Source organism: Odontesthes bonariensis, chromosome 14 (assembly GCF_027942865.1).
Source record: "Odontesthes bonariensis isolate fOdoBon6 chromosome 14, fOdoBon6.hap1, whole genome shotgun sequence".
Taxonomy (NCBI): Eukaryota; Metazoa; Chordata; class Actinopteri; order Atheriniformes; family Atherinopsidae; genus Odontesthes; species Odontesthes bonariensis.
The window spans coordinates 9,115,336-9,127,372 of NC_134519.1; the positions used below are offsets into that span (position 1 = coordinate 9,115,336).

The window sequence follows — 12,037 nt, forward strand, 5'->3', positions numbered from 1 at the left end:
AATGCAGTTATTTACAGCTAATGTAAGGAAAGATGGTTAATAGATATGTGCAGAATAGATCAATTACCTAGGGAAATGCATGTATGTGCAGAGAATGTATAATGTAGTTATGGCAGTACAATGAAAAGAAAAATAGCATGGTATAAATAAATGTGATAAATACACATGGAATCATACAGATAATATACAGATTATCCTATACCATAAATAGGTAAAAGTAATCCAAAAGTAATCCAAAAGTAATTAGTTACATTACTTTTTTTAAGTAATTCAAAAAGTTACACTACAATTACATTTTAAACAAGGTAACTTGTAACTGTAACGGATTACATTTTTAAAGTAACTTCCCCAACACTGCTGGCAGTGCAACATCCCACCATAACCTGTTTTCAGGACGAGAAATGGTGTAGGAGACACTTAGAGTCACAGAATCCTGTTGAATTCTATGAACAAATACTATTTCTGAGCTCTTTCCCTTTAACTCTTGCTTATTAAGGCATCAAATGGATCAGGGAAGACCTGGTGGGAGCACGGCTTTCGGTCTTTAGAAAGCTGTCTTGGATCTTTTTACTTCATCTTTGTCTGATGAAAAGCTGTGTTGACTTACTTTACTCACCTGGTTGCTTCCTGACTGCAGAGGCAGAATCAATGTCTTCACTGCAGGTCATCCAGCGTTGGGATGTCATTCAAACTGCAACTGTTGGGCAGGGCCAGTCCGTGATGTCACTGGCACAGGATGCAATAAGTAGATCAAAATGTGTGACAAACCAATCGGGCGCTTTATGTGCTTTTAACAACATGGCGACTTTAATTTCTGAGAATAGCAATCATCAGGCTAAAATAGTTTTCAGGTTTTATCCTCCATGGTCCAATCCTCTCTGTCAGGTAGGCGAGGTGCCAATTTCTTTAGGGGATCAGGTTGAAGGGGCCATCTCCAACACCTCTGCAGGAGAGCAGGGTGATCACTTCAACTTGATCCCCAAGAAAAGGGACACCGTACCTTACCTTTACAAAACAGATGGAAAAAAACTGGGAATGGGCCCAAATCTTTCAGTGGTGTAATTGAGAGGGTCATAATCTGTGGATTTACGTTCTGCTTTCCCTGAATTTTAAGGTTTTCTAGCGTTTTTTTTCACCAAGATTTATGATTTATTCTTCTTTATTCTTACCTTTTCCTGCTTTCTCATCTTTATCTTTATTCTATAGACTCCTCGGTTCCCTCCAGTTCTGGTCATTAGCTCCACTGCATCCACCTGTGCTTATTATCTCCAGTTGCAGCCACTCACAATCCACCCTCCTCTGTATCTGAGCTCCTTGCTTTTTGTTTGGTTTTTCTGTTGCACGGTTTAGTTTTTTACGTGGCGTTCCGACTTAAAGCAGTCTGAGTTTCTTCGACCTCCTGCTTTATCTGTGTCTGCATCTGGGTCCTCCACAGCATTACCTACCTCACATTGTGACAGAGAGGATGCTGTATTTCGTTTATATGAGCAGTTTGCTCGATAGTGCTAAAAGTTTTCTCCCCTAATTTTTAAACACAACCAAGCAGCCATGACTGCATCCCTTTGATCACTTTGTTCACCTCACAGTTGCCTTCACTCCCAAATCAAAGGCCCCCACTCTGCTTACCTCACCCCTTGGAGTGGAAAAATCTCTAATAATTACAAGAACTCTATCGGGGGACCTCACACACCCACCTACTTGCTCCTTGTGACTTTGTGATGAACTCAGTGGTTCATGGAACATATATCCTCATATCAGCATAATTAGGTTAATGACTTGATTAAACAGAGGCCCTGTGGATCAAAGGGTTCTCACCAACTCTGGGGCAATAAACAGCCCTGCAAAGACAGATGTGCAGCAAGTTCATTTTTGATCTTGGTGGTTTTATGAAAATGCATGTTTGTGCCCTGTGTGTGTGTTCTCCAGGTGGGGTGTAAAGCCAGCCTGGTGTTTTTCCAGTATTTCATTATGGCCAACTTCTTCTGGCTGTTGGTGGAGGGTCTGTACCTCCACACTCTGCTGGTCGTCATCTTTTCTGAAAACCGACACTTCATCGTCTACATGTTCATCGGCTGGGGTAGGTTAGTCTTCATTTTAACGGGGGAAATTGATGGTCGGAGGAAATGACAAAGCAAACGCCGGCTGTGCAGCTCAGAATGCTTCATGAAGATCACAGCTGGTGTTTTAAGTGCTGTCCTCATTTCCAGCTGTCGTTGTAGGCCTTTGCAGATTTAAGTTTGTCAGGTGGACGCAAACCAGAGTTCACTTTGGCATCTTGTGTTGATTTCGTGCTTGAAAATAGATGGTAAAAGAATTAATTGGGTAGTTCCTGAGTGGGATGGGTTTGATCAGCACCTTTAACGTTCTATGCATGACCCTCGCCTGAGTCACAGTTACAGTGGAATTATTTACGAGTTATTATATATTTATTAGGGCTGGGCGGGTTAACTCGTTATCATCGCGTTAACTTGTTAATTATTTAACGGCGATAAATATTTTATCGCGCGTTAACGCAGGTTTTATTATTGTAAAAGTCTGTTGAATGCATCACATTCACACAGTTACAGCAAACACCACGAAGCATGGAGTAATGAAATAAAAATAAACTAGCAGGTAACATCACCGTTACAGGTGCTCCTCGATCTCTGTGTGAAGCTCACGGAGCTAACCGGTGCTACTTCCTGTTTTTACTTGTTTCAACATAAAAGCACGTATTTCAAAATAATAATAAAAAAAACTCCTGCATTTACAGCCAAGTTGAATTGTCAACTGAGGCTTCTACATAAAAACTACATAAAGATGCGGATGTTAAAAGTGTGTTTGCACAACAAATGTTATGGCACTTTCATTCATATGGCAGCACATTTAAAATAAAACTAAATGCTAAAAGCTATACACTACTTTTGAATTCATTTTTGGATTTTGCCTACAAATGCGATTAATCGTGATTAATCAGGGAAATCATGTGATTAATTAGATTAAACATTTTAATCGTTGCCCAGCTCTAATATTTATGTATAATTGATTAGTTCAGTTATGGAACAGGCATGATGTGAAAGAAGTAGAGGATTTAAAAGTAGACTTTATTCATGTTTGCGAGTATGTCAAACAGCAGAAAACCACAGTTTTGAGAGATTAACAAAAGGGACACTAAGATGATGATTAAACTAACAAAGCACTGATTGATCTTTAAATCCTCTCGAATCCTAATATGATTAGTAGCAGAAGAGACATAGTAATAAATGACACATCTAAGACATTATCTTTCACACATCCTTCATGCTGCTTGCAGGAATCCCCACCGTGTTCGTTTCTGCGTGGGTGATGGCGAGGATTTATCTGGAAGACACGGGGTGAGTTCTGACAGTCACATTATATATGTTGTATATGATCTGTAATTTGTTTTGCTTTGAGCTGATGTGTCAGCATACGTCCTGCACTCTGAGGAGTTTTTTTTCTGTTCACATTCATTGCATCTGTTGTTGTGTTGAAGCCACAAATTAAATTTTTGTTGTTTTGAGTCAGACAGCAGATAATCATTCGAACCTGACTCAGTCTCCCAAAAAATAAGGTGGATTTTCAAGGGTGCCAAATAGCACCTCATTGGATAATTCAGCTCCTGGGGTTTGTTTTAAGTAGGCATCGTGTGTGAGGTTTGTGCCGATGATCTGCTGATGCTCATTAACACGGCTTTAATTGCAAGATGCTCTTGTGTGAGTCAGAGTGAATTTCTAAAAAAAAAAAGAAAAGAACATCTCTGCAACGATTACCCATGTGCAGTCCCATAATGATGGTAAAGAACAGCAAGGACAGAGCACCACGCAGTGAGGAAACAGTTTCAGCTCTTTAAAAGCAGTTTTTGTAGCCTTGCAGTCCAGAGCTGAGATGGAAACGGGGGACAGATTTACAGAAATGAAGACTCTGACTTGACTGTTTTCCGAGCCGTTATACTTTAGATGCAAGAATAGCTGCTGCATAGCATCAGGCGGGCACTATATTGCCAGATAGCATAGATAAGATATTTCTTAGAGCTGGGCGAGTTAACTCGTTATTATCGCGTTAACTTGTGAATTATTTAACGCGATAAATATTTTATTGTGCATTAACGCAGGTTTTATTATCATAAAAGTCTGTTGCTGTCTGCTGCGGAACCGGAAAAGAAAGTAAACGGCGGATCCACCAAACACGGAGAAGAGTACGGAACTTTTACTCGGCCATTTTCATTTTAAAGTTCAGAACCAAAGTCGTCTGTAAACACTGCCAATATGCCGCCCATTGATTGGATGCGAGACTTTGGTTCTTTCACACAGTTACAGCAAACACCACGAAGCATGGAGTGATAAAATAAAAATAAACTAGCAGGTAACATCAACGTTACAGTTGCTCCTCGGTCTCTGTGTGAAGCTCACGGAGCTAACCGGTGCTACTTCCTGTTTTACTTGTTTCAACATAAAAACACGTATTTCAAAATAAATTTTCAAAAAACTCCGGCATTTACAGCCAAGTTGAATTGTTATCTCACCGTAGTAGTAGTCAGAGATGACGAACATCCATGTCAGCACCTCGAGGCCACGCTCTGAGGACGGAGGAGCCGACACATGGAAAAGGACACTGGAGAGGTGAAGGGCGAAGGGGAAATTAGGGAGAAAGAAAAAACTGTGGGCCACAGTTCTTACGTTTGATCGTTTTCCATCTGATGTGTCTCTCGAAAAGTTTTAAAAGTGCTGCTTTCGTCTTGGATTTTCTGTCCTAAAGTTTGAGCTGAAATATGGAAGCTGTGTGTGTTCTTGAGACATCTGCTGAATATTATACAAATTCCAGTAAATTCCAGCAGCTTTTTGTATTTGTCACTGCAGATAAATCGGGCATATAGTTCAGTGCCTGGCTCAAAGGCATTGTAGCATATGCCCCATTTGCAGCTATTTATGAACACACAGTTTGCTGTATTTGGTTATATGTAGGGCTGGTTGAGTTGACTCGTAATTATCCCATTAACTTGTTAATCATTTAACGCCGATACATTTTGTATCGCGCATTAACGCAGGTTTTATTATTTATTTTATTATTGTAAAAGTCTTGCTCACAGGCTTTTATTAAACTGCATTTCATTGGCTTGTACCTGTACTTGCTCTTTGACAATAAATTGAATCTAATCTAATCTAATCTATTGTAAAAGTCTGTTTCTCACAGGCTTTTATTTTGTAAAAGTCTGTTGCTGTCTGCTGTGGAACCAGAAAAGAAAGTAATCGGCGGATCCACCAAACATGGAGAAGGGTACGGAACTTTTACTCGGCCATTTTCATTTTAAAGTTCTTCCAGACGGCGGAGTCGACAGAACCAAAGTCATCTGTAAACACTGCCAAGTTGAATTGTCTTCTCAGCGTAGTAGTTCCAGTCTAAAATATCACTTAAAGGCAAAACACACAACTGATAGCAGCAAGTCATTCAAGGAAACAGACAGTGGAGCGAGGCTTCTACATAAAAACTACAGAAAGATGCTGATGTTAAAAGTGTGTAGAAGAAGCTATACACTACTTTTGAATTAATTTTTTAATTTAATGTACAAATAAATTAACTGCGATTAATCAGGGAAATCATGTGATTAATAATGGGTGCCAATGTCAGAGGCAGTGTCGGACTTTTATTCTTCCGTTTCCATCATGAATTTCGGCGCTCTGTTTCTCACTCTAATTTCATTAAAGAATAAATTCCTCGAACAAACATCTCTCACGTCCAAAATATCTGCCTGATCCAAACGATCATTTTACTTCAAAACGTAGGTATTTTTGTCCTCTTTAACCCAAAGTCACCCTCATTGAGCTTGGCTTCACAGATTTCTCACAAATCACCTTTGAGCGCAGAGAGGGAGCACTCCAGCTCCATTATAAACAGGCCGCCTCATCAAATCAATGTGAAAAATCATTTTAAAACTACCATAAAAAAACAAGCCACACGTAAGAGCAGAATAAAAATTACACTGGTGGCTTCTGCCATCCCTTTTGGCGTTCACGGTTAAAAAATTATTCGGATACGACTTTTACTTTTCGAACAGCAACTGTTCTAATACTGCTTATGGGGACAGAGCCAAGATGGATGCCCTATTATAACAGCTTTATGCCAGCCTGTCTTATGTGTGCTCCTAATACAATATAGCATGACAGCATCTGTCTCCGGACGGGCAGTAGTTTGGCACCCATCAAAATTTCTTCCGAAATTTTCTAGTCATGACTTATAGTTTCCTAACACCAGATGATGTGGCATCTGGTTAGGATGCCTCCTGGACGCCTCCCTGGTGAGGTGTTCCGGGCACGTCCCACTGGCAGTAGACCCCGGGGAAGACCCAGGCACCCCGGCGCTGGCTCTCAGCCGGCACGCCGATTTTTCCCAGTGGCCACTCATGGTATTGCAACAAAAAATCCCCTGAAGCTGATTTCGCTTAAGCTATAAACTCTGTAAACTTTAGCAACATTTGAAACATTTTCAGGCGAGAAAGTAGTCGTTTAGATCCCCAACATGTTGAAAACCTGCCAAAATACCGGCTATTTACAATTTTGTTCCGACGAATTCGGCGCTACTAAAGCTAGCCCTAGTGAGCAACGCACTTCCGGTTATTTTCACAAAATGAAATACCCCTGGGCTTTTGTCATAGGGAAAGCCATCACGATACAATTGGTGCTTTTGTTTTGAAAACAGGAAGTGAACCTACCCTCGTTGTAGCTAGCTTGAAACTGCCGTTTTGACAGGAAATGACGATCGGCGACGTCACGTTACGTTGCATCTTGGGTAGTTTGAGTATGAGAAGTAACCTCATGATGCATACCCAACAGTTCGGTGAATCAAGTATGCATCCGGGAACTTCTCGCTTACTAACTCAAAAAGTTAGTATGAGTAGTGGGAGTAGTAGATTCAAGGTAAACACAAGAAACTTGTGCTAAAGAAAAAAAAAAGAAAGAAGGACCAGACTCAGTGAGTAATTCCCTATACTCCCTATATAGACCAGTGAGCAGTGCTGACCAACATATCATTGGGGTCATCAGGTGGGAACCTCCTTTCATCAGTGTTTCGTCTAGTTGGGCCCACGACACCTCCAGGAAGCTAGACAATGACCACTGGCGTCCCAGAGTCACCCCACTAATGCCAGCCATCACTGCTCCTCACAACACAACCACCGTCTTGTTTTTTTTTTCCTCCCACAGCCACAAGCTACCTCATCCTCTTCACCAACTGCACACCAGTAACAGCGGAGTGGGGATACAAACCCTTTTGGGTAGGGGGAGAAATAAAAGAGGTTAAGATAAGTAGGAATGGGATCAAAACCTTGGTTCTGGTAGGGGGTAATGAAAATATAGAGGGTGTCAGAGGCAGGTAGGAGAAGTATGCGGTTTCGAACACAGCCAAAGTCTCTGGGCTGGCCTGGGAACGCCTCAGGGTCCCCCCGGCAGACTTGGGGACTGGGACGTCTGGACTTCTCTGCTGAAGCTGCTCCCGCGACCCGATCCCCGGAGAAGCGGCAGATAATGAATGGATGGAATTTCCTAACACTAGCTGACCTGAATAAGGAGTCTGTTGTGGCTGCACACTTTACACTAACTAACACAACTCTCTAGACTTTTTTTAAAGTAAAAACAAGGTGTCATAGTTTTCAATCAATGACTGGTAAGTTTTGAATGGGCTACAGAGAAAGATGGCTGCTGTTCGGCTGGATTGTGAGCAGCTGTCAGACGTGTCTGGTTTCATAAGCCGTGTGGTCTTGTTCATGTGTGACGCCGACACTGGCTGACAGGCAGATTGATGCCTCGGTTGGGGAGTGGACACTGTACCCGATCGTCAGTATGAAGAAGAAATGCCACCTGAAGGGGAAACTGTCACTTTGCTGTTTCCACAGCAAGATGTCTGAGCTCATCTTAAAGGACAAAAGGATGCTCTTTTGTATGAGGCGAAGCAGATTCATTCTGATTTATTCACTGACAACCAGTATGAATTAACAGCTTACTTCTTTTAGGCTCATTTGTTAATTGTTTTTTAGTGCCGTTGAATGCAGATAATCCTTTTTCTTGCCTAATTTTTCAAATAAATTTGTAGAATGGAATTCAGTTTTATATATTTCAAGCCTACATTTAGTTATTTTCATTTGTAATATTTAATATGTTGAAGGACAGCTGGGAGATCTCTTCTTATTCTTGCCATAAGGGATTAATCTTTCTTTTTAACTTTAAAATGTCTTTGATGCCTTCTTTGGGGGGTTTTAGAGGATTCATTTATGTGTCGGTCAATATGAAAACAAGATGCTGAGGAGAAACGCAGCATCTCTGACGGTTAATTCAGAGAAAAGATGAAGAAAAATAAGGAACGCTTTGAACAGAAAGTCTGTTGTCACACAGAGACGATTGTCATTGTAAAGCAGAGCAGAAAATAGTCTGTTTGATTTGATGCTGCGCTGCAACGCATGCATAATGATCATGGAGCGATGCATATTAGTCCTCTGATTTCTGCGGGGGCTGCAGAGCATCAAGTCACATGACTCTAAAACCACACAAAGACGAGGCTGCTCCGGTCAGGACAGGTCAGGCGGTCACAATGTGCTCGTTTAGCTGCTCCAGCTGACATGCATGATGTGTGATATTTTTCTACACCAACAGCTTCAAAGAAAACACAAAGAAGCTGATGGGATCCACACTTTAAACTCATTGGAGCCCCTTTGATATGCAGGGCACATGTTCACTATTCTGCTAGTTTGACGCAGGTTAGATATTTTGTGCTGTTAATGTCCCCATGCAGTCTTTACTTTCATATGTATATCTTTGTGTATGTTACCATTTACCATTTGTTTTTGTCCTTTTTTTGCCACTACAACTGTGTTATGTAGATACTTATTGTGCTAAGCCCCACCGTTGTTTTGGCTATCCGGTCGGCCTAGGTTGAGGTTCAGTTGTTCATCCAGTGACTTCTGCACACCTGTGTGAGATTGACAATAATTCAATTCAATTCATTTTTATTCATAATGCGGCAAATACAACAAATGTCATCTCAAGGCACTTAAATAATAAAGTCCAATTCAAGCCAATTAATTCTATTAATTGTAATCATAATTATTTACAAAATAATCCAATTCATTCATATAGAGCCAATTCAAAAACAATTCCTAACTAAGGAAACCAACAGATTGCACCTAAACTTGTCTTCAGTCCAATCTCCCGTCCTGAGCGTGCCTGAGGCGACTGTGGAGAGGAACGACTCCCTTTGAACAGGCAGAAACCTCTGGCAGAACCAGACTCAGGAAGGGTGGCCATCCGCCTCCACCAGCTGGGGTTTGAGAAGACAGAAAAGAGGGAAAAAACCCACTGTAACACCATTCAAAGGATACCTGTTGGAACAGGGAAACACCAGTTAATGACCACAATAATGTCACATGTACATAATATCATTTGAGAAATTAAACAGGGGAAAAAGAGAGTAAAGTGAGGAAAGGTGTGACAGATGAGGCCCCCCAGCAGGCTGGGCCTATAGCAGCTTAACTATGGGATGTTTCAGGATCACCTGAGCCATCCCTAACTATAAGCTTTGTTAAAAGGAAGGTTTTAAGCCTGGTCTTAAAAGTGGAAAGGGTGTCTGCTTCCTGGACATTTACTGGCAGCTTATTCCACAAGAGAGGGGCCTGATAACTGAAGGCTCAGCCTCCCAAACTGGCAGCTGGTTCCACAAGAGAGGGGCCTGATAACTGAAGGCTCTGCCCCGCAAACTGGCAGCTGGTTCCACAGAGAGGGGCCAGATAACTGAAGGCTCTGCCTCCCAAACTGGCAGCTGGTTCCACAGGGAGGGGCCTGATAACTGAAGGCTTTGCCTCCCAAACTGGCGGCTGGTTCCACAGAGAGGGGCCTGATAACTGAAGGCTGTGCCTCCCAAACTGCAGCTGGTTCCACAGAGAGGGGCCTGATAACTGAAGGCTCTGCCTCCCAAACTGGCAGCTGGTTCCACAGAGAGGGGCCTGATAACTGAAGGCTCTGCCTCCCAAACTGGCAGCTGGTTCCACAGAGAGGGGCCTGATAACTGAAGGCTCTCCCTCCCAAACTGGCAGCTGGTTCCACAGAGAGGGGCCTGATAACTGAAGGCTGTGCCTCCCAAACTGGCAGCTGGTTCCACAGAGAGGGGCCTGATAACTGAAGGCTCTGCCTCCCAAACTGCTTTTAGAAACTCTGGGAACCTCAAGTAAACCTGCAGTTTGGGAGCAAAGTGCTCTGTTAGGAAAATATCTTATAATGAGATCTTTAAGATATGATGGAGCTCGGTCATTAAGAGCTTTATATGTGAGGAGTAGAATCTTAAATTCTATTCTGAATTTAACAATGTGTATCTACATAACACAATTTAACAACTACAACTGTGTTATGTAGATACTTTGCAGATAGATAGATATGTAGATACTTATTGTGCTAAGCCCCTCTGCTGTTTTGGCTATCAGTTTGTTCATCCAGTGACTTCTGCACACCTGTGTGAGATTGACAGTAATTGTCTGCCCTCATTTTGCCTCCCCTTTGACTGAAGACGTGTGAAAACGTCAGTCTGTTTGCACTGTTAAATTGCATTAAAATCAGTGAGCTCGAGCCTTCTCTTATCTTTTGACAGGTGATTATCCTGAGCTGAGACACACCTGATCTAATTGCACACTGTTGGAAGATGTGCTGTGATTTTGGTTGCTGATCGATATAACATATTTGAACATATTTGATATGCCTCACCAGCTGCTAATAGCCTACACATATGACCAACAGAAACCATTTTCCATTTCGAGCAGGAAAGCTTCAGAACCACTTCGTATCCAGAGCCGCTGTATTGTTGCTGTACTGTAAGTAATACCCTTTGAGGATCAGATCTATTGTTATTCTTCACCTTGCTGTTTATATAATCCAACCATGAAGTCACCGGTAGCTCACGCTGCCTCTAGAGTCAGCAGCAATGAGCAAAAGTCCCGCACAGATGCACCACATCAAAGAGGTGGGACAGCAAAGGAAGTCAAACAACCAAATGCTAACAAGGAATGTGATATTTTCATTGTAAAGCAGGACATAACCCACTAAAAGGTTGCTGTACATGATGTGGACATAACTGTTACATAACTCTTTATTTTTCTATTTGTTTCATCTATTCAATGTGTCCATAGGTGCTGGGAGAGAAATGACAACCCCATACCCAACTGGGTGATCAATGGGCCAATCGGATTCTCCATCATGGTAGGTTGAGGTTTCTTACCTCCATGTTGGTCTGCAGGTGTTCCAGCTGCTCGTCGGTTTAAAAAGCTGTCAGATGTAGCAATGGAGGCTTGTTTTGTTGGTCAAATGTGAATTTTATTTGACACGAACATGAAGTCGAACATAATCATTTTACCAGCTGAATTTGACTTTCTTTTATTATCAGTGATCGTATTTTTTATTTATTTTTTTTTAAAATCTATATGGATCCGTATTTATGGAGCGGTAGGAGTGCCACAACGGGAATAATTTCACAAAAGAATAAGGAAACAAGTTAGGAAATATACACATAAATAAATAAATGTGGAAATACAAAGACGAAACAATATAGATATTCATGTATTGGATGGGAATTACTCTGTTTTCTTTGGTTGTTTTTTTATATAATATCACAAATCACTTTCCCAACTTTTGCTCTGAACAATGTGGTTTGAACATGAAAATATCTGCTTCCTCTCTATGAACCGTACTTGTTTAGGAAACTATTTCACCTATGCCTTAGTTTACCTTAAACGTCCAAAAAAATATTTTTCTGTACAAATTTAAGGTGAGAGATGAGCTCGTTTTGCATCTGCAAGGCATGGATTTCATAGTTTGCACTGACATGTGTAAAACATTGGAAGTGTTGCTATGTTACTGATTATCTATTTCACAGCAACAGTATCATTGTTTTTATCATTTGTATCATATGTGCCGATAATCTGTAAATTTTACAGATTTCTCCTGCATATGAACGAAAAGTATACCGCTGGAGATGCTTTATTCAGGGGTTTGCATTTTACATTTGGGAT

General features: G+C 41.4%; 1 protein-coding gene across 1 annotated transcript in view; it reads left to right on the forward strand.

Annotated features, from left to right (window-relative positions):
• Nucleotides 1–12,037, forward strand: part of LOC142398220 (vasoactive intestinal polypeptide receptor 2-like) — an 86,462-nt gene that overhangs the window by 64,634 nt on the left and 9,791 nt on the right. The window contains exons 7-9 of the mRNA XM_075482179.1: nt 1,927–2,077; nt 3,293–3,353; nt 11,159–11,228. Of these exons, the coding sequence (XP_075338294.1) occupies nt 1,927–2,077; nt 3,293–3,353; nt 11,159–11,228 (282 nt within the window). The remainder of the gene's footprint in view (nt 1–1,926; nt 2,078–3,292; nt 3,354–11,158; nt 11,229–12,037) is intronic.